This window comes from Ascaphus truei, chromosome 8 (genome assembly GCF_040206685.1).
Source record: "Ascaphus truei isolate aAscTru1 chromosome 8, aAscTru1.hap1, whole genome shotgun sequence".
In the NCBI taxonomy this organism is placed as follows: domain Eukaryota; kingdom Metazoa; phylum Chordata; class Amphibia; order Anura; family Ascaphidae; genus Ascaphus; species Ascaphus truei.
Genome location: NC_134490.1, coordinates 30,242,799 through 30,265,718, shown reverse-complemented (window position 1 = coordinate 30,265,718; position 22,920 = coordinate 30,242,799). Strand labels below are relative to the sequence as shown.

At 44.3% G+C, this 22,920-nt stretch overlaps 1 protein-coding gene across 5 annotated transcripts in view; it reads left to right on the top strand.

Moving 5' to 3' along the window:
* Positions 1-22,920, top strand: part of ARHGEF18 (Rho/Rac guanine nucleotide exchange factor 18) — a 123,851-nt gene that overhangs the window by 44,745 nt on the left and 56,186 nt on the right. For all 5 annotated transcript variants that reach the window (XM_075611090.1, XM_075611088.1, XM_075611091.1 and 2 more), the window contains 7 exons: positions 6,670-6,862; positions 8,832-8,946; positions 11,260-11,317; positions 12,292-12,336; positions 13,379-13,450; positions 14,816-14,921; positions 16,059-16,218. In XM_075611090.1, coding sequence (XP_075467205.1) covers positions 6,670-6,862; positions 8,832-8,946; positions 11,260-11,317; positions 12,292-12,336; positions 13,379-13,450; positions 14,816-14,921; positions 16,059-16,218 — 749 coding nt within the window. The remainder of the gene's footprint in view (positions 1-6,669; positions 6,863-8,831; positions 8,947-11,259; positions 11,318-12,291; positions 12,337-13,378; positions 13,451-14,815; positions 14,922-16,058; positions 16,219-22,920) is intronic.

The following is a 22,920-nucleotide window of genomic DNA, read 5'->3' as shown; positions in this document are numbered from 1 at the left end:
GCCATCACAGTCTCCATGGGTAATGAATTCCACATTTTAACTGACCTTACTGTAAAGAACCCTTTCCTTTGTTGCTGGTAAAATCTCCTTTCCTCCAACCTTAAGGGATGGCCCGAGTCCTTTGTACTGCCCGTGTGATGAACAGTTCTTTTGAAAGCTCCTTGTACTGTCCCCGAATATATGTGTGTAGCCATGCTGTAAAATGGCTGCAGTCATCTCTCCTGCTGACAGTAAGGCCTGGTAAGTTATGGGCATGCCAGCAGTAATCATGGAGGTTTGCCCTCACACCCTGGTGAGGTGCCCTATGTATGGATGGGAGTGGTCACAGGCTCTGACTCCATGGTTAGTGATGTCAGAGTTGTGCCAGCCCCCAGAGGATACATAAGGCACAGCACTGATCAAAAGTTAGGTATAAGAGAGTGTGTTTGCTGAGTTATAGAGGAGTTAAGAAGCTGTTGGAAGGACAGTGTTTGGAACTGTGACCAGGGACCTGGTCACAGGGAGATATCCCTGGGGGAATAGGGAATCCCTACATTAGGAGGACTATACCTTTCAAAGGGAAGTACGGTGAACAATGGAGGGCTAAATTCACCCATTGTGGAGGGCAGCTGGCCCACCGTACTAATAAAGATGACCCTGTTGAAATATACTCTCGTGTGTAAGTGTGGAGTAATTGCACAGAGAGAAGCACCACAGAGGAGTTCCTCACCAGGACCATCCACAAGCTCACGCTGGGATCCTGATGAGGTGGAGGCGCTGCACTGGATATAGGTAGGACTCAAGCACACTACCTCAGCTGCCTGTCTGGGTTGGCAAATCCCCACACACCATCATGCGGGAGACTCAGGAGTCCTGTTGCCAACAGGTGCACCACCAGACATCACACTGTAATGGGGACTGGTTAGACCACAGGGGCCAATATGAGATTGGGTGGGTCAGGCCAGTCCAGAAAACCTGTTACATTTGTATATAGTTATCATATCCCCTCTTAGACGTCTCTTTTCTAATGTAAATAAATCTAATTTAGCTAGCCTCTCCTCATAAGTTAGATTGTCCATCCCCTTTATTAATTTGGTGGCTCTTCTCTGCACTCTCTCTAGTTCCATAATGTCTTTTCTTAGGATTGGTGCCCAAAATTGTACTCCATATTCTAGGTGTGGTCTTACTAATGCTTTATAAAGGAGCATAATTATGTTTACTTCCCTTCCATCCATTGCCCGTTTGATGCAAGATAAGATCTTGTTTGCCTTTGCAGCTACTGCATGACTTTGGGCACTATTGCTAAGCCTGCTGTCTACAAGCACTCCTAAATCCTTCTCCATCAAGGATTCCCCCAATATCTCTCTATTTAATTTGTAAGTCGCCTTTTTATTCCTGCATCCCAAATGCACAACCTTACATTTATCTGTATTAAACCTCATCTGCCATTTACCTGCCCAAGTTTCCAGTCTCTCCAAGTCCTTCTGAAGAGAAATTACATCCTGCTCTGATTCTATTACCTTATACAATTTAGTATCATCAGCAAAGATAGAGACTTTGCTCTCAATGCCAATTTCAAGGTCATTAATAAACAAGTTAAAAAGCAGGGGTCCCAGTACCGATCCCTGAGGTACTCCACTCATGACTTTAGCCCAACATGAAAAAGTTCCATTTATCACAACCCTCTGTTGTTTGTCTTTGAAACCAGTTTTGGATCCAGTTGCATATATTATTACTGAGCCCAATTTGCTTTATTTTGTACACCAACCTCTTGTGTGAAACCATATCAAAAGCCTTTGCAAAATCTAAGTAGACCACATCAACTGCATTACCCTGGTCTAAATTCCTACTTACCTCCTCAAAGAAACAAATAAGGTTAGTTTGGCATGATCTATCCTTCATAAATCCATGCTGACTATTACTAATAATTTTGTTTTCCATTAGGTATTCCTGAATATTATCCCGTATTAAACCTCCAAGTAGTTTCCCCACTATTGAAGTCAGGCTTACAGGTCTGTAATTTCCCGGTTGTGATCTAGCTCCCTTTTTAAATATAGGCACCACATCTGCTTTACGCCAATCTTGTGGTACTGAGCCTGTGGAAATGGAGTCCTTGAATATTAAATATAATGGTTTGGTTATTACTGAGCTTAACTCCCTGAGAACTCTTGGATGTATGCCATCGGGGCCAGGTGCCTTATTTACTTTAATTTTTTCAAGTCGCTTATGAACTTCTTCTTCAGTTAACCAATTGTTCATTAATATGGAGGTTGTGGCTTCCTGCTGCGGCACTACTATTGAACTTGATTCTTCCCTGGTAAACACAGAGGCAAAGAATTTGTTTAATACCTCTGCTTTTTCCTTATTTCCAATAATCTGCCTACCCATCTCACACTGAAAGGGTCCTATATTTCTTTTCTCCTTTTTTTGTTATTAAGGTACTTAAAGAACTTTTTAGGGTTGACCTTATCTTCTATTGCAATCATTTTTTCATTATCCATTTTTGCTAATTTGATTGCCCTTTTGCAATTTTTGTTACATTCCTTATAATTGTGATACGATGTCTCCGTCCCTTCCGACTTAAAAAATCTAAACGCCTTCCTCTTCTTGTCCATTTCCTCCCCTACCTGTTTATTTAGCCACATTGGTTTTGACTTATTTCTTTTATACTTATTACCCAAGGGTATACACTGATAAGTGTGCTTTTCTAACAATGTTTTAAAGACTGCCCATTTATCTTCTAAATGTTTCCTTGCAAAAACATCATCCCAGTGTATTACTTGTAGATTAGACCCCAGTTTATTAAAATCTGCCTTTCTAAAGTTTAAGGTCTTTGTTGAACCCAAGTAATCTGTTTTTTGATAATTTATTTCAAATGAGACAATGTTATGATCACTGTTACCCAAATGTTCCAGGACTTGAATATTTGTTATTACTTCTACATTGTTTGATATGACCAAATCCAGAACTACCCCTCTCCTGGTTGGTTCCTCAATAATTTGGGTCATATAATTGTCTTTAAGCACCCCCAAAAACCTGTTTCCTTTTGTTGTAACGCTAATCTCATTGCCCCAGTCTATGTCTGGATAATTAAAATCCCCCATTATGCAAACATGACCCAGTTTTGATGCCTTCTCCATTTGCAAAAGTATTTTAGCTTCCTCAATCTCACAGATATTTGGTGGTTTATAGCATATTCCCACAAACATTTTCTTTATACTTTTACCTCCACTGCTAATTTCTATCCACAAAGTCTCTACATTTTCATCATTCCCTTCATAGACATCATCCCTTATAATAGGTTTTAGATCCGGTTTAACATATAAACATACTCCACCTCCCCTTCTATTTGTTCGATCCTTCCGAAAAAGGGAATAACCCTAAATTAACTGTCCAGTCATGAGTCTCATCTCACCATGTTTCAGTAATGCCTATGATATCATACTGCTCCCTTGCAGCTATTAATTCAAGCTCCCCCCTTTTATCTGTCAGGCTTCTTGCATTAGCAAGCATGCATTTAAGTTTTTTTTCATCCTGTACTATTATCTTATCTGCTCCTTCCTTTCTGCGCCCACTTGGTGTAGTCTTTAGAAGTTTTCTAGTATTATCTGCATTTACTATGGGTGTCTCACTGCTTGTCAAACTCGCACTTGCCTCCATTCTACCTCCATACCACCTTGTATCCTCCTCTATTCCATTTAGTTCATTATCTGTTTCATTCCCCTCCCCCTCTCCATCCTAGCTTAAAATCTCCTCCAACCTTTTTAGCATTCTCCCCCCTAGCACAGAAGATCCCTCTTCATTGAGGTGCAATCCGTCCCTAGAATATAGATGGCACCTCTCAGAAAAGGAATCCCAGTGCTCTAAAAACCCAAACCCCTCCTTCCTGCACCACTTTCTTAGCCATGCATTAACCTCCCTGATCTCTGACTGTCTCCCTGCTGTAGCGCATGGCACTGGTAGTATTTCAGAAAATACTACCTTGGAGGTCCTTGCCTTAAGCTTTGGCCTAGATCCCTGTTATCATTTTTTAGGACCCTCTAACTTTCTCTAACTTTGTCATTGTTGCCAATGTGTACCAAGACCGCCGGGTCAATCCCAGCCCCCCCCCAACAATCTGTCTACCCGATCCGCAATGTGCCGAACCCGAGCGACAACAAACTGTTCGGTTCATGCGGTCACGGCAACAGATTGCCCTATCTACCTTCCTAATAATGGAGTCCCCTACAACCACAATCTTTCTTTGTATTTGAGCATCCTGAGTCCCCACTGTGCTGGAGGAACTATTCCCCTGGCTGCTAGAGGAATTAGTCTCCCCCAGCCTTGCCATTTCTGCCCCGACATTCCCAATATCTTCACTCAACATGGCAAATCTATTGGGATGTGTCAGCTCAGAAACTACCTGCCTCTCCCTATTGCCCCTGCTTATCCTTCTGTCACCCAGCTACCTACCTGCTCCTCACTAACAGCAACCAAGCTACCTACCTGCTCCTCACTAACAGCGCCACCATCTGCACCACTAGTCGAAGCAAGGGCCTGCTCAGTGAGCTCTAAACCCCTTTCAAGATTGCCAATGTCCCTCAATATTGCAAGTTGCCTCTTCAGATCAGCAATCTGGTGGGGAGAGCTGTGTGAATCTACAAGGTTTCACTAAAAATGTTCCAAAAAGTCGCAAAACCTCTGAAAATTTTCGATAGAGCTTTTGGTGCCAAACGTTTTAGTGAAACCACCGAAACTGTTCAAAATGTGCAATTTTGCTTTTCTACGATGGTGTAACAACAGCCCTGATACTTTAAACGTTGTTTTTTTTAAAGGTTCAGTTGAATTTCGTAATTGATCGAACATGCAATTCCCATGAACTTTTAGCGTTCAGTGAGTTTTGGAACTGAAACTAACTTTTCTGTTGAACCGAAAAGGGTGAAAATTCGCCACGTTCGCCGAGGCTTGAGAAAAGTTTGACTTCCTCTGGCTGCTCGCTTTTGTGTGATGTTACGGTGTGTTCAACAAGAGTTTGCACAGGCAGAGCCCCCGTCTTCCCCTCCCCATATCTTTATTGGCTCTCTGATAAGGTCAGGGCTAAATAAGGGTTAAGAAAACAATGAACTGATAAATGACCCTCCCTGTTCCTTAGATATGTGTCCTTTTTTTGTCCCGGTTGACACACACACACAAAAAAAATTTAGTCATTACGCAAGACCCAGCGCATAATGCCCGTGGGCATCTCCAGAAACGATCACATGAGGCAACCAGGCTTCAGATGCCAGAAATGGAGGGGGCTGGTGTCTATATCGTACCTGGTACAAGGTTAAAAGTAATAATAATTATTATAATAAAATGTACATTTTGCCTTATTTGCTTTCTGCGTAAAAAATGAGCAAGTTTCTATTTTCTTTGGCTCTGTTTTAGGCTGGGGCCATGGTACCGCAGACCATGCGGACACGAACAGACTGCCTTTAGGCAGTGTTTGCGTCCAGGCGGCGTGCGGGCGCATGCGCGCGGATGCAAGAGGGGGCGCGCGTTGCGCAAGAAATCAGTTGAAACTGATTTCTTGGCGCGACATGCTGGTCACGTGAGCGGTTCACCCAATGAGGGCGAAGCAGCTCCGTGACGCCATAGGCACGCCCCCAGAGCATGCCCCCCACGGCCCGTCGACCATGCCCAGGTGCTTTCCCACAGCCTCCGCACGGGCGAAGTCACCATGGCCCGGGCCTAACTCTAAGGCTTTCGGCCCCAGTGTTGGCTGCAGCACGCGCGCCTGACGTCCTGGATGCGTGTGCACAGATAAAAGCCGCGGTCTGCGGTCTGTAGGGAGCGATGGGAGGTGCGGGGGGCTTTGCTAAAACGGGGGTTTACCCTACCTGCGCTCCTATTGGTCCAAACTATCTGCCCTGCCATTGGCTCCCCGCGCACCACGTGATCGCATCGCCGCACGGTAAGACAACATTCTTGTCTTCCCGCTGACTGACGCGCCATCGCTCTACGTGAGTGCCCACAACAGGAACCACTTGGGCCTGCCTGATAAGAGGTGTGTATCTGGTGCTCGCCAGGCACGTCGCCGTTACCACTGGGGACCCGCCCTGAGGTTATCTGGTAACTATTCACCTGCATTATTAGATACTTATTACGCCACCATCATTAGCCAAAACAAAATGACAAAAGGGGAAACGGTCTGGATCAACAAAGTCCCTGAAAATAAAGCCGTTTACAACACGGCCTTTACAAAGAGACTTTGTAATGTTGTGCAAATTGTTATTACAAAAATATTATAATATTTCAAATAATTCACCATTTGAACATACCCACACTGTGTGTTTTAAAAACTAAGTGGCAGTCACCGGCATTTAATGTTGCCGCTGCCGGCGCTTCCCTTTGGACCGGCGCGGTACTGTCCTTTTAATCATTCTAATGCCAGAAGACCAGCGATGCATTAAACAGCCTTGACCCCTTGCAGGAGCACTTACCAGAACACCCTCCTACTGGCTCTGTAAGTTTTCCCTACTTACCACTTAGATTGTAAGTTCTGCGGGGCAGGGACTTCCTTCTCCTAATATCTGCTTCAATGTTGAAGCGCTTATTGCTATTATGTCACGTGTGTTACTGCTGTGAAGCGCTATGCACCTGGATGGCGCTATAGAAAGATATACATACTGTATATACATACACTAACCAACTTCATTGCTGTTCCGGAAGGTTGAGCCTCGATACCTCGGAGATGGAGAGCGATGGAGAGAGAGACAGGGAAGGAGCTCGCCGGGTTGCCTACGGGCAGTCTCTGATGCTGCCACTCAGCAGCTTTGGATCCTGGGTCACAAATGAAAATCTGGTCCAGACTGCAGCGGACGTTGGGAAACTTGATCTGCAGGAGGCCGACCCAGAGAACAAGGTACAGACTCACAGGCTCTACGCCGAGGTGCAATCCCTCGGAGCTGGCGAGAAACACACCTTATTCTAAAGGAATTGAACAGACTAATTGGCTTCCCTATACAAATCTAACCACACTAAAAGCAAAAATGGCGCTGCTTTCATTTTTCTTTGGGAAATGAATTAGTAATTGAATTTATTCAGGGCTTTTGAATTAGCGGGGGCGGGTGCATGTGTGCGAGTTAAGTGTTTTATTAATCCTTATCCCACCCTGTCCTTATCAGAGAGCTAATAAAGGTAAGAGGAGAGGGAGAAGGGGTTTTATTGGGCAAACTCTCGCTAAACTCGTAGGGATATCAGACAGAATGGAGCAGTCCGAGGAAATGAAACCCCTCCGAAGTCTCAGCTCACCGTGTTTACTTACTAGTGTTAAGGTTTACTTTGCAATTGATTTGAAAATACTTGCAGGTGTCAGATATGGGTATAAAACGGCACCGTCACCAAAATGTCACTGCTAATAGGAGCAATCCAAGCCATTTTTAATATAGATTAGAAGCAGGGGGTCTCTGGAACTGAACCCTGTTAATTTCAGCTCCGGGGACTCTGAATTTTTACCTCCGAAGGGGATGACTATATCTCCTGCAGTTTAAAGACCCTGGTCACATGGGCCAATTGGAAGCCACCCAAGATGACGTCACGGCTTCCTATTGGCCCACAGGGCCTGGGAGCTTTGAAAAGCAGCCATTTAGTGAACCCTGGAGTGGCTACCCCCTATGGAGCTAAGTACCTCCGGAAGCAGGGGGTCCCTGGAACTGAAATGAATGGGGTTCAGCTACAGGGACTCACTGCTTCAACCACGTATTAAAAAAAAATGAAAATAAATAAAACAGCTTGGTTTGCCTCTTTAAACGTATCACTGTCATTAGTACACTTTGGTACTAGGAGGGACGGTATCCAGAAAAAGATATACGCTCTCAGTGAAAAAATGTCCACAGGCCATTTATTACATGTGAATAAAGATCGACAGGGCACAACGTTTCGGGGTGTTATTAACCCTTCCTCTGGTATAAAAGGGACTAGGAGGGACTGACCCATTAAAATATGGCTTAAAAACGGTTTCAACACATATATTTCCAAATATTACAACTTTTTGGATTTTGAGATTAAACAGACACACACACACACACACGTTCTGTGTTTATATCTATTAAATATATGCGTATCTAAAGGGGGGAGGAAGCTGGTGACTTGTGCAAGTTTAAAAAAAAACAACTACAAAAAAAAAAAATCAGGCACTGCCTGTGGAGCTGGACGTTCTGGCCCCAGTGGCGGCGGGAGTCCACCCAGGCGGCGATTGGACCCAACTTCTGGTGCGGCCTAACGTCCGTGCATGAACCGCCGAGGTGGGGTCCCTCCACAGGTTTAAAGGGGGCAGGGCAGAGAGGAGGGCCTGTAGAACTGCCGGAATGCTAAAATAAGGAGGATGGGCCCCTGAAAGGCGTGGGACCTGGTGCAGTCACTGTATCTAGATGTATTTATCTACAGATCATCGCTCTTTATGTGTGTGTTATTGTAGAGGAAAGCGTACCTCAACACCCAGCAGGGAAACATATGAAAACTGATCGTACTTCAGAACTGATTTAGCCATCCTCATACTTGTCTGAGAATTTTTATTTAACGGGGAAAATCCCTAACGTTTAACCCATTAACCCCTTTGCTTGCCACGCATTGCAAAAGCGTATAACAGTTCACGGACGTTAGATCTCCTTGGTCTTAAGTGGGACTGCACCTTTAAGTAGCATTGCACAGCATAGTAACTGCAAGGCGGAGTTTATGAAGGCACTTGCTGGGGAGAGAACAATGCTGGACAAGAAGGACATGGTAATGGTTTGCAGCCACAGCGAGGGGCGGTAGAGGTGGTCCAGCATGTACAGGATGAAGGCGGATCACAGCTATGATACGTAAACATGTTCTTTGCCTTATGTTGACAGGATGGTGATGGCGCTGGCAAGAGGCTCCGCTCAAAGTCCATGCCATCCACGCTGGATAACATTTCAACCCAAAGAATCTCCCGCAGCCTGGAGTCTTCCTGCCCTGTGATTAAAGGTGGGTGTTCCTTGGTACTACCCCTTCAATGCCAAGACAGAAGCCATGGGAGTGGTGATTAATTCCCTCTGAAAATCAAGGGGTTTCTGCATCAAGGCAAAAGTGAGGCACAGAATCTGCTCCATACGTATGAGAACACAATCCCATGGAATGGACGAGGATTAGCCTTTTACTTGGACACATCATGCCCTTCTTCTGCTGTAGAATTGCACCATATTTGCCTTGATACTTAGATTATAAGCTCTTCAGGACAGGGACACCTTTTCCTAATGTATACTTTTACATCTGTAGCACTTATGTCTCCTATTATTTTGTCAGGCGTATTATTGCCGTGAGGCGCTATATGCATTGACGGCCCTATATAAATAAAGAGATAGATACATAGACCATTCCATGTCTGTCTGACCTCTCTTACTTACAGACGCCCCAAATTATGGCACCTGGTTTCAGTTTAGTTCCTATGTCAGGATAGAAGAGCTTTTAATCACGTGACATTCTTGCCAGGGCCGGCTTGATGGTGGTGCGACTGCACCGGGGACCCCGCACTCTTCCCCGGACCCATTTACGGAAATCACCGTTTAAAATGATGTGGTGGTTACATTGACTTTCACCACCACAACATTTAAAGTGTGACTTTGGAAGTCGTGCAGGGGAGAGCGCGGGGCCTCTGTAAGTGCCGGCATCTCCAGGTATGTCACGTGATGTGATGCGAGGGTAGGGTGATCAGATGTCCCGGGACAGTTCCGTTTTTTTTTGGTCTTTGTCCCAGGTACGACTTTGCTATTAAGTGTCCCGGTTTTGGGCCGTTCGTGCATGCGCAGCTGTAAAGTGCCCATGCTGCATGCGCTGATCACGTATGCGCACGCGTGATTGGTGCTTGCCGTGCGCATGCACAATGACCACTTGCCAGGCGCTCGCGCGCATGTGTGGTGGGCGCTTGCTGTTCGCGCACGTGCGGTGGGTTTTGCCGTTTGTGTATGCGCAAAATTGATCCCGGAAAAAATATGGTCACCCTATGCGAGGGGCGTACTTTGGATGAGAGTGGGGGCTGGTGGGACAGCGGGGGGTAAGAGGCCCCAGGGCACACACACTGCACCCCAGACCAGTTCCAAGCTGGCCCTGCAGATCTTCCTGTCAAGCCATTTTATTTTGACATTGAACTTTTATATTTTAAGCAGAAGAACCTTAACCCTTTGAGTGCCAGAGTGCCGCGGCTCCTCCGTCACTCGCGATCACGTGGCCACTCTCTGAAGTGGTCACATGACAGCTCTGGAGCAGAAGGGAAGGAGTCAGCCCCCCTCCACCCGCCATCATTGCAGATGGCGTCCGAGCGCAGGACGCGATCTCCCATAAGAGAACAACTTTTTTTTCCCGTAGCTACATTATGATGAGGCGCCCCGGGTTCCAGAACCCATAACGTAGCAGCGACCTGTTGGGGCACCCAAAGGGTTAACAAGCAACAGCTTGGAGGAGAGAAGGGAGACGGGAGAAGATAGAAACTTTCACATACACACAGGGTTTCAGCAGAGTACAGGAGGGAAGCATGTTTCAGAGAAAGAGACGTTCAAGAACAAGAGGTCGTTCTCTGAAACCGGAGGCTCAGGGGAGATGCGAGGAAGTCGTTCTTCACAGAAAGGCTGGTGCATTCGTGGAAGAGATGTGGTCAGGGCTAATACATTCAGGGAATTAAAGAATGCTGAGAATAGAAATAAGACAATCCTAAATATGGAGAGAGATAAAATAGGGCCTGGGGTTGTACAGCAGAAAGGAAAATGGGCCGAGTGGTTCTTACCTGCCGGCACTGTCTATGTTTGTTATATTTATTACTATAGACAGTGGGTCATCGGGTTCCTGGTGAGGGGGGAGGGATGACAATCATTCTAGGTCATAAGGCCCCACCTGACATCAGATTTTCTGTTACCCTCTCTCCCCACCTTTAAGACTAAGCTGAAACGCACCTCTTAAATGAAGTGCTCCAATAGCTTGTAGCCTAGGCTACTGTCCCACACCCACAGTCACTCCTACCAATGACTGCCATCTACTGCACTTATTCCCTCATCTGCTGTCTCTGCAAATTTCTAAACATACTACTTAGATTGTAAGCTCCCCGGGGCAGGGATTTCCTTTCCTATTGTCTGATCTTATTTGTTGCACTTATTGTATTATAATTCCCTGTACTGCATTGTCTCTCTTGCAAAGCGCCAAGTACAGCTGTGGGCGCTATATAAATAAAGCTATACATACATACCCAATGGGCCAGCCTGAGCATGAAATGGCAATGGAGACAGCTAATGATGTGTGTTCTCTTTTCAGTGATTGAACCGCCTCAGCTGGAAACCATCGAGAAGGACCACGTGGAGCCCACTCACGTGTACGGCGACATATATACCTGTATATATATATATTAAAGGGATGTTATTTAAAGGGGCAATCCCTGCTAGGACCAAGTATACCAATGGAAATCGGATACCTATAATATAAGTATATGGAAATTAATTGTAAAGCTTAATTTATAAACACAGCTGAAACTTGGGAGGGGTTTGATTTAATCTGGCTGATGCCACTGAGCGTTCAACAAGAAGGAGTGGCACAGTGAGTAAGTTGGGCAGGTCATTTTATCTCCCTGTGCCTCAGGCACCCAAAGCATAGATTGTAAAATCAGCTGGGCAGGGACTGTGCCTGTAAAATTCCTACAGTATGTGCCGTGTAACACGCTGGAAACGCTTTGAGTCCCATTGGGGGAAAAAGAGTCCCACTGTTTAAAAAGAATTGCAAGTTATAATTAATTTCCAGAAACAAAGTAAGCCACATCTCTGCTTTTTGCCTGATTAGAATAATTTATGGAAGCCAATTATATTATGAAATGGTTTATAAAAAGGTTGTGATATTTGTGGCTATGTGGGATTGCTCCTTTGATGAGACTGCCTGGAAAACACTAATGGTTTCTGTGATATCCCACCCAACAGAGCTACAGTACCCTCTTTGCTTTACCAGGGCAGCCCAACACACCCATTCACCTCTACACTGATTATTTATTTTGCTGCCACAGAGACCTGCAACAGAATGCATTGCAGGCCCCTTTTTGCAGTGAAAAAGTTAATGCACTTACCCTCTCTGCAGCAAACTGACCTTAGAAAAGCTTTATATTACAATTCACTATTTTCCCCCTTCCCCCGTTCTATATAGGTGTGCAGGGTACCCCCCTGCTCAACTATATACACATGTATTACTCATTAACCCCACGGCGGCCAGGAATACATCACTCTGCGTGTTGTTATACTGCACCTGTGGCAGTGAAGTGGTTAAATATCTGCCCATTCACCAGGTAACGCCATCTTTTCACAGGTTAATCGTACAGCAGGTACTGCAGGAGCTGAAGCAATATCACGGGTCAGTGCGTTTATATAGATGTTAACTCAGGTTCGTCGTTTCGTTTAGAAACGATTCAATTTGCTCAAGAAGCCAATATATTTTCTTACCAGATGAGTGGGATTGCACCTTGGAAAGGGCAGTCCTGCGTAGGACGACAGTGATCTAAGGGCAGTGTCTGGGTGAAAAGGAGCGGATTGACACCTTTTAAATAATTATATATTTTTAACATATACACAGTAAATAAAAGACAGAGGTTTTTGTGTTGTTGTTTTTTTTACCTAATGTCTTTTGATTATAAGACTGTTTGTCAGTCCTTAAAGGCACGTGTAAATTGTTCTTTTTGTTTTGTTCTTTGTTTGCAAAGTAATTATGACGCCATCATTAGTCCGACAGATAAAACATAGTGTAAGGAGCTGAGATGCTTGAATTCAGTGTTGCTGGCAAGAAGTGACACATTCGTATATCCCAACATACAAATAAAGTAAAACAGTTACTTTAATGGGGATTTAATCATTCTACAGAGTCGTTTACAAAGAGAAGCTATTTAAAAAAAGCTAAAATATAATAATAATAATAATGTTTTGACCTGCTAGGCTGAAGTGCCCATTTAAAGCATGATGTATTTTGTATAAAGGGATCCCGTTGGAGTATATGGTGTGTATAAGAGGGGAATCAAATCGAGTATATGGTGTGTGTGTGTATATAAGAGGATAACCCATTGAATATATGGTGTATAAGAGAGGAACCTATTGAATTTATGGTGTATAAGAGGGGAACCCATTGAATATATGGTTTGTATAAGAGGAGATCCCATTGAATATATGGTTTGTATAAGAGGAGATCCCATTGAATATATGGTGTATATAAGAGGGGATCCCATATATGGAGAGGATCTTGTTAATTAAAGTGTATGGTGTGTGTGTGTATATATATAAGAGGGTACCCCAGTAAAGTGCAAGTTGTATAAGAGGGGGATCCCACTGAGATGCAAGATGTATCCATGCACTTTGACCTCTAACGACAATAATACTGATTATAATGTGTCTTTTTTTCCATTCAGGACCAAAAATAAGCAGCAGGGGAGCAGGGAGCCCAAACAGAGTCTGACCTGGTTTGAGTTTCTCTCTAACGAGTGAGTAATTCCACAAGATAATCCACGTGGAAAGGGCAGCGAGGCAGGCGCGTGCCACGTATCCATCACATTTACCCCTTCATTGTCAGAGGCACTTGCAAGCCATTGCAATGCCTTCTTAAAATGATATCCCTTCCCTTTTTCAAAAAAGTTTGTCCCTCCACATCCCTGCAGGCCTGCTCCTAAACCTCCTTGGGAGAAAGTCCTCCCTGAAAATCCCTGCTGCCTGGGGATAGAACAACATGAAAACAAAGAAGTCCAGAGCAACATCCAATGTGCCAAAAATACACAGTGAAATACCTATATATATATATATATATATATATATATATATATATATATATATATATATATATATATATATATATATATATCTTGAAAAAAGGGTCATTTAGTTAACCCTTTCGCCAATGCGTTTAAGCCTGCGAGCCACTTTCAAGGCAGGACCATAATATCGCAGGTCCTAACACTAACTGATTAAAATCCTTATTTACCTCTATAATACAATTAGCCACGCCCAGTAGCACTCCTTTTGACACTTATATACATATACACAGTGGTTGACAAATCACCAAAAAATCTACTCGCCACACATAAAATCTACTCGCCGCCTAGTACCTAACGTGTGCTGCTTGGGCCAATATTTACTCGCCCGGGGGTTAAATCCACTCGCCCGGGGCGAGCAAATGTATAGGTTTGTCGAACACTGCATATACATATATATTTTTTGGTAATTTGGGGGGGGGGGGGGGTTCTGAGAGCTTGCTGGGTATCTGTGTGTTTGATAGAACATCATGGCAGATAGAATCAGATGAAGCGTTCCTTCCAGTGTGAGGATGTCACTGCCTCACTTAGGAGGGAGAGTCAATAAACAGTGCGGATTAGACAAGCAGGGAATTCGGGGAGAGGGAATATTAGCCAGAGAATTACCCATACAAGGCGACAATCCTTCTTAAAAGTACAATTATTATGGGCACTTTAATAGTTTATGGGAAAGAAGTAGGGATGTGTTTGTAATTGTCAGATTTTTCCATAGGACATGTTTTGCTCTGAGTTGATTTCGGATGGGACCACACCTTTAGCAGCAACGATACGACTAGGGTTGCCAGGTGTCCGGTATTGAACTGGACTGTCCTGTATTTGGATACTATGTCCAGTAAAAAAATGAGAGGTACTGTAATACTGGACATGAATGTGTCCGGTATTTTCTGCCCTGGACATAGTGACCTGACGCACCTTTCACCATTGAGTCCAGTATTTTTGGAGAAGCCACCTGGCAACCCTAGATACGACCGGTCTGATCTCAGACCTGCTGTTTTGGGTTGATTTGAGATTTCCAATCCTGGTAATGTTTCCCCTCCGCAGGACGGAGGACGCTGGAAAAACGGAGAAAGTGGAAAAAGGGACCACGGTGAAGAGAAGACTCAGCTCACTGAAGAATCGAGTGACTGGATCCTGGCAGAAAGATAAGGTAGGACAGTGGTTAGATAGGGTCACAAACTAATTCAGCACTCAAAGGGTTAACATCTAACCCAACCTGGGGGGGGGGGGTACGAGACAAGGGGGGCTCAGAGTGACACAGATACCGGGAGTTGCAGGAAATGACATTGAGTGAGAGAAGGCGACACTCACGTGGAATCTAAAACCGGTTATTTTATTGGAGTTTCAGTCCCCCCCACTCGGTCCCAGGGAGGGACCAAAATGATTGCCCCTTTAACTGGGCCACCAGTCTTCCGGGATTGCGATCATGTGGTCACAGCCGCCCTGCAGTGACGTAAATAGAAGTGGAGGGGGTCTGATCTTGTTCACTAGTCCTGCGTAGGTCAAAAATGAAGGAAGGACAGTGAAATGTTCTGACGGAAAATAATATTTTCAATCATTTAACACTTACATAGTAAACAATAGCTTTGGGGGATTATTACAATCTGGATATAATAGTTTGCTGGTGATAGGACTGTTTGTCAGTCCTCAAAGCCACTGGTACATTGTCAGCTTTGCTCTGCTCTTTTATTTACAAAGTCGTCATTAGTAAAACAGATAAACAGAAGCAGCTGTCCTGCTTGAATTTAATGTTTCCGGAAAAAAAAGCAACACTTTCATTTTTCACAGGATGCAAACAAGTAAAACAGTTACTGTAACGGGGATTAAATCTTTCTAAGGAGTCGCTTACACTGAGAAGTTTAAAAAAAATGACCTGCTGCGATAGATCGGCCCCTTTAAAGAGGCAATCCAAAAGCAGTGTGTTTTTTTTTCATTTTTACATATGATTGAAACAGAGGGTCTCCAGAGCTGAGCACCATTCATTTCAGCTCTGTGGACCCCCTGTATCCTGAGATACTTACCTCTGTAGGGAGTGCCGGTAAGACTTCAGGCTCGACTAGATGGGGTTCATTTAATGGCGGCAGGAGAGAGATACCGGCACCCCATAGGAGGTAAGTAACTTTGGAAGCAGTGGGTCCCCGGAGCTGAAATCCTATGTTGGAAAAACACGCGTGGATTGCCCCTTTAAGTGAGTAACGCTCTTAATACAAACATGCTTCTTTCTGGCTTCTGAGACAGGGCGTTCTGTCCTGCGTCCTGATCATCTCTCTCGTCTCTTGTCTCCTAGGGTAAGATCAAAGAGACGCTGAAAGACAAGGGCAGAGAGCCAAAGGACACGTGGATAGATGCCAGTGGGCATAAGCTGGTGCCTGGCTGCTTTTCCAATAACACCAAGTGCACGTTATGTACCAAGGCACTGGTAAAGCGGAGCGGACTGCAGTGCATGTGTGAGTAGGGCTGGCACTGCTTATACGCTGCTGGACACTGTAACATGCACTTTACTTAACCGCTTTGCTGCAAAGCATTGCATGAGAAACAAAAGATGTAGGCCCATGTTTACTAAGCAGGCTCCTCCTGGCGCTGGAAGACACCTTAAAGCCCATTCAATTGTCTTTCAGCGCCGGACAGGCGTCTGGCAGAAATACTGCTTAGTAAACATGGGTCATAATCTCCGCCTGCAATAACATATCTTTTGAGGCTAAAGTGCTTTCTGCTTGGGGTGATGGCTTTGCTTAAGGACCATCGCTGTCTTGCTACTGGGAATCCCCCGTGATTTCAGGAAATTTGAAACCTGCTCAATAAGGTGCGTGAACAGCATTCCAGGATGGTTTAATTGACAATGGAAGCGGAACAACGATAAGTATGTTAAATGGTAAACATTATGATGGTGAGCAATAGCTTTAGAGGGATTTTACAATTAACCTGATGACTTTGGGTGATAAGGCTGTTTCTCAGTCCTCAAAGCCACAGGTAAATTGGTCTTCAGGTTTTGTTCTTTGTTTGCAAAGTAATTATGAAGCCATCATGAGTCCCGCAGAGAACCGGAAGTAGCTCATACACTTGAATTCTGTGTTCCCGGAGATATGCAAAAGATTTACATAAGTAAAACAGTTACTTTAAAAAAGGAACAGTCTGCGCTGCTCGCAACTGATCCATGTCTCCCTGACCTTCAGAGACCCCCTCAGTTTGCGATAGCCGAGCAGTGGAGAAAGTTGCGACATGAGGGGAGGATTGAATCTTTCTAATGAAGCTAATTACACAGAGGTGTTATTTATTTATTACCTGCTACATGTAACTGACCCATAAAAAAATCTATAATCAGTCCTGTGATGTGTACTGTATATTCCACAGGACGATTGCTTCTCACTGGCCACTAGGTGGCAACATATGTATTCCAATGACATCCCAGTTTCGAGTGGTTGATGAAGTGAAAGCACTCAGTCATTTAAACAACCCCACCACCAACAGCTGTAACTATTAAAGCACCACGATAAAGTTAATGGAGTACGCAATCCTTATTGAGAATGCGAGGAGATTAAAGCTGTCGCTGGCCTACCTGTCTGGCAGCAAAAAGGGTGTAGGTTTGTTTTGTGTGTGGATGAAGGCCGACCCAATGATCTTCCAGGTACTGCGGTTACAAGCATCTCTTCTCCACGATGACCCACCAAATGTTCTCATTTCATCCTCCCATCTTATTTTATGTATACTGTGATTGGGGCCCTGTTTTGTGGACCTGGTTTCTTGCAGCTGTATATCTGGACCTTCACCCTCTCTGCTTACAGACTTACTGTATGCCCTGAGATTGTTGTCTATCGTTCTCATTTACCAGGGTCCACAGTATATCCTCCAATAGCATCTGGGATTTTCTGTTCCCTTTCTGCAGACACCTTTTTGAGGGTCCCTGGAAACCTAAGGGATTTTCTCTACTGTACGCTCATGACTATAGGCTAACCAAACCTGCTATTGTGGCTGTCTCTTACTAGGGCCGAATTACTCTGTGTGTCCGGGGTCTGTATACTCAGTTGGTCGTGCTAATGTGGCTTGTTTTAAGGAGCAACCAAGACCTAGGGGTCATGTTCGCTGTCCTGTGTTGCCTTTATCTCCTACCTGTGGCGGGGCTACTACTAGAGGTGAAAGTCAATAGGAAATTACACGTAATTTCTGGTTTTAAGCGAACATGCAAGATGATCCGTCGATGGCGTTTTTCGGGTAAAACCGGAACAATGTATTCTCCCTACAGTACATGGAAAATTGTCTGTTTGTATTTACAGGTATGGTACATCCATATTAGATTTTTCAGGTGCCACAGTAACTCGATTCATGTTCCCCCCTTCTCCGCAGTACATGCTCTTTTATATTTATCTACATATATATATGTAGAGGTATCAGTACCGTGTTAGCCGAGCTTCAATAATCAAAAAATAAATAGATGATACCGTTCTGTGGCTAACGAAATGCTTTTATTTGTGCGAGCTTTCGAGATACACTGATCTCTTCTTCCGGCGATGTTACAATGAATGAAGCAAGCAAAAGCTATACTATAAACAGTGTCTATTGGAATGTTATCTGTGCTGGTCCTTCCCCCGGTGTGGATGTGTTTTTCCATCCCTATACACCAATAGGGACCACATAGTATCCACACACACACTTTTAGTTATGCTACCAACTCTCACATTTCCACACCCACCCACATCATTTATATCCGCTCCCACTCCACACACACCTTTTGTAAAGCACTGTATATACTGTGGGCTCTCCATTCATTTTTATTCACCCTGATACACACTCTTTCATCACTTGCTTTCAGGAACCTTTTGACACCTCCAGCCATAAAACACATCCACACCAGGGGAAGGACTAGCACAGATAACATTCCAATAGACACTGTTTATAGTATAGCTTTTGCTTGCTTCATTCATTGTAACATCGCCGGAAGAAGAGATCAGTGTATCTCGAAAGCTCGCACAAATAAAAGCATTTCGTTAGCCACAGAACGGTATCATCTATTTATTTTTTGATTATATATATATATATATATATATATATATATATAGCATCAGTGAATATTATATATGCGCATCCAAGCGTGCGCACATATACATATATATATATACATACATACATACACACACACACACACACACACACACACACACACACACACACACACACACACACACACACACACACACACACACACACACACAAACATACATAAGACTTCTGTTATGAAAATAAATACAGTACCTGCTTCTTTATATTTCCCAGAAAGTATCTGCAGGCTGAAATCCCATCTTTGTGGGGGATGTTTGTGTAAAGTGATTCAACATCCATGTTAGCTAGTAGTGTTCCTGTTGGGAGGGGGCCAGTGACATTAAGTTTGTTTAGCAGGTCGCAGGTCGGTGGTGTCCTGGATATAGCTGGGTATTGTATGTCTTTATTTATATAGCGCCATTAATGTACATAGCGCTTCACAGTAGTAATACATGTGGTAATCAAATAAATAACAGATAATATAAATAACAGATCATGGGAATAAGTGCTTTAGACATAAAAGTAACATTTCGGAAGAGGAGTCCCTGTCCCGAGGAGCTTACAGTCTAATTGGTAGGTAGGTAGAACATACAGAGACAGTAGGAAGGAGTTCTGGTAAGTGCATCTGCAGGGGGCCAAGCTTTATGTATCATGTGTTCAGAATATCCACAGTGATATTCATATGCTTCTTTAAGCAAGTGTGTCTTAAGGTGGGTCTTAAAGGTGGATAGAGAGGGTGCTAGTCGGGTACTGAGGGGAAGGGCATTCCAGAGGTGTGGGGCAGTCAGTGAAAAAGGTTTAAGGCGGGAGAGGGCTTTAGATACAAAGGGGGTAGAAAGAAGACATCCTTGAGAAGAACGCAAGAGTCTGGATGGTGCATAACGAGAAATTAGGGCTGAGATGTAAGGAGGGGCAGAAGAGTGTAAAGCTTTAAAAGTGAGGAGAAGAATGGAGTGTGAGATGCGGGATTTGATCGGAAGCCAGGAGAGGGATTTCATGAGGGGAGATGCTGAGACATATCTAGGAAAGAGTAGAGTGATTCTGGCAGCAGCGTTTAGGATAGATTGTAGGGGAGACAGGTGAGAGGCAGGAAGGCCGGATTGCAGGAGGTTACAGTAATCAAGACGGGAGAGAATGAGGGCCTGAGTCAGTTTTAGCAGTCGGGCAACAGAGGAAAGGGCGTATCTTTGTTATATTGCGGAGGAAAAAGCGACAAGTTTTAGAAATGTTTTGAATGTGAGGGGCGAATGTGAGAGAGGAGTCGAGTGTGACCCCTAGGCAGCGTGCTTGGGCTACTGGGTGAATGATCGTAGTTCCAACTGTAATGTGGAAGAAGGTAGTAGGGCCAGGTTTGGGAGGAAGTATGAGGAGCTCTGTTTTAGCCATGTTGAGTTTAAGGCGACTGAGGGCCATCCAGGATGATATAGCAGAGAGACATTCAGAAACTTTGGTTTGTACAGCAGGTATAAGGTCAGGTGTTGAAAAGTATATTTGTGTGTCGTCAGCATAGAGGTGATAATTAAACCCAAAAGATGTTATTAGGTCACCTAGAGAGAGTGTGTACAGAGAAAAGAGAAGAGGTCCCAGGACAGAGCCCTGGGGTACCCCCACAGAGAGATCGATAGAGGAGGAGGTGTTAGCAGAAGAGACACTGAAAGTACGATGGGAGAGGTAGGATGAGATCCAGGATAGAGCTTTGTTCCGAATACCAAGAGTATGGAGAATGTGAAGGAGAAGAGGGTGGTCCACGGTGTCAAATGCTGCAGAGAGGTCGAGTAATATGAGCAGAGTGTAATGACCTCTGTCTTTGGCAGCATGGAGGTCGTCAGTTATTTTAGTGAGGGCTGTTTCCGTGGAGTGAGCAGTGCGGAAGCCAGATTGTAGAGGGTCTAGGAGAGAATAGGTGTTGAGAAAATGGAGCAAGCGAGAGAATACAAGTCGTTCAAGGAGTTTAGAGGCAAAAGGCAGGAGGGAGACAGGTCGATAGTTAGAAAGACAGGTAGGGTCAAGCTTAGTGTTTTTGAGTAATGGTATGACTGTTGCATGTTTGAAGGAGGATGGAAAGGTTCCAGAGCAGAGGGAGGAGTTAAAAATGTGTGTGAGCGTAGGTATTATAGTAGGAGCAAGAGGTTTTATGAGATGGGAGGGAATGGGGTCAAGAGGGCAAGTGGTAGAGGGAGAAGAGGCGATCAACAGCGACTTCAGCCTGCAGATACTTTCTGGGACCGCAGGAGCCACTCACAGAGACAGTGACTAAATGCATCAAATTTATTCTGACCCATAACTACTTCACATTTGGAAATGACACATACCTCCAGACAACCAGGACCGCTATGGGCACTCGGATGGCGCCACAGTCTGCCAATCTGTTCTGCGTAAAACTGGAAAGTGATTTTCTTTCCACCTGTCACTTGAAACCCATTACATACATCGATGATATCGTCCTGATTTGGACCTCTGGTGAACAGGACCTCATGCAGTTCCATGAGAACTTCAATACGTTCCACCCGACCATCAACCTCAAACTCACCCATTCCCAAGATGAAGTATATTTCCTAGACACCACCATTACTATAAAAAGCAACCAACTACAGACATCTGTATATGGCAAACCTACTGACAGAGCCAGCTATTTGAGGGACAACAGCTTCCACGCCACACACACTAAGCATGCAACCATCTACAGTCAAGCCATGCGATACAACCGGATATGCTCCAACACAGTAGACAGAGGCCAGTGCATTACAGCCTTGAGATCGGATTTCATAACCCGTGGATATAACCACAGAATTGTAGACCAGCAAATCCACCAGAATACCAAGACGTGATCTCCTTGAATACAGACAGAAAGAGACAAGCGACAGGGGACCTTTGGTGGTCACATATAATACCTAGAAGCCCTACACAAGATCGCCAGGGAACTACAACCCATTCTCCAGGAAGATACAAGACTGCAATTGGTCTTCCCTGAAACACCCTTGTTATCATACAAACAACCTCATAATCTCAAGAAAATTATGGTGAGGATTAAAGTATTCAACAGTACAACTGAATGCGGGACAAGACCATGCCAGGATGCAAGATGTAAAACCTACGCAATGCTCAACACAGCGGGCACAATACAAATACCACAGAGGAATCTGGAGTACAAAATCAGAGGAAGGTTCACCTGTTCCTCCAGCAATGTCGTGTACCTCATCACATGCATAAAATGCCCAGGGGGCTGCTACTACATAGGTGAGACGGTACAAGGGCTAAACAAGAGAATGAACCTGCATCGCCACAGCATCACACGCGGAACAAGAGACAGTCCTGTCGGCGAACATTTCTCTGACTCTGGCCATAAGATGAACGATCTGAAGGTGGCCATACTCAAAGGTCACCGAAAGAGAGACGGTTGCATGAATACAAATTTATGCAACTGTTCGGGACACTTAGTGGCGGCCTAAACCGAGACCGCAGTTTCATGAGTCACTACTGACACAAGAGCACTCTCTCCCCATGAGCGCTAAAGGCCATGTCTATACATACTGCGCTATATGAATGCATACACAGCTGTCTCTTACACATACAAATGTACAATGTAATTCTATCCCTATATACCAATAGGGACCACACAGTATCTACACATTAATAGTAATGCAACACACTTACATTTCTACACCTACTCTCACCATTGGAATACACTCCCACACATCTTTTGTAAAGCGCTGTATACACTGTGGGCACTTTATAAATGTATATTTACACACACATACATATACACACACGTACATCACTAACATTCAGGGACCATTTAACAACTTGAGTTATAAATCGCATACTGCACAGGGGGAGGGATAGGCTTCAGGCAGATACATTCCAGGATTCACTGTTTTTAAGTAAAACCCTTTTTTGCTTTAGCCATTGTAACATCGCCGGAAAAAGAGATCAGTGTATCTCGAAAGCTTGCACAAATAAAAGCATTTCGTTAGCCACAAAACGGTATCGTCTATTTGTTTTTGAGATATATATATATATATGTGTGCTCATTTGCATGTCATTTCCCAGAATCCCTTGCTGCAGTGGAAGTGCTGTATGCTGGGTGATAATGGGGAAAGGCGGGGTTGCAGACC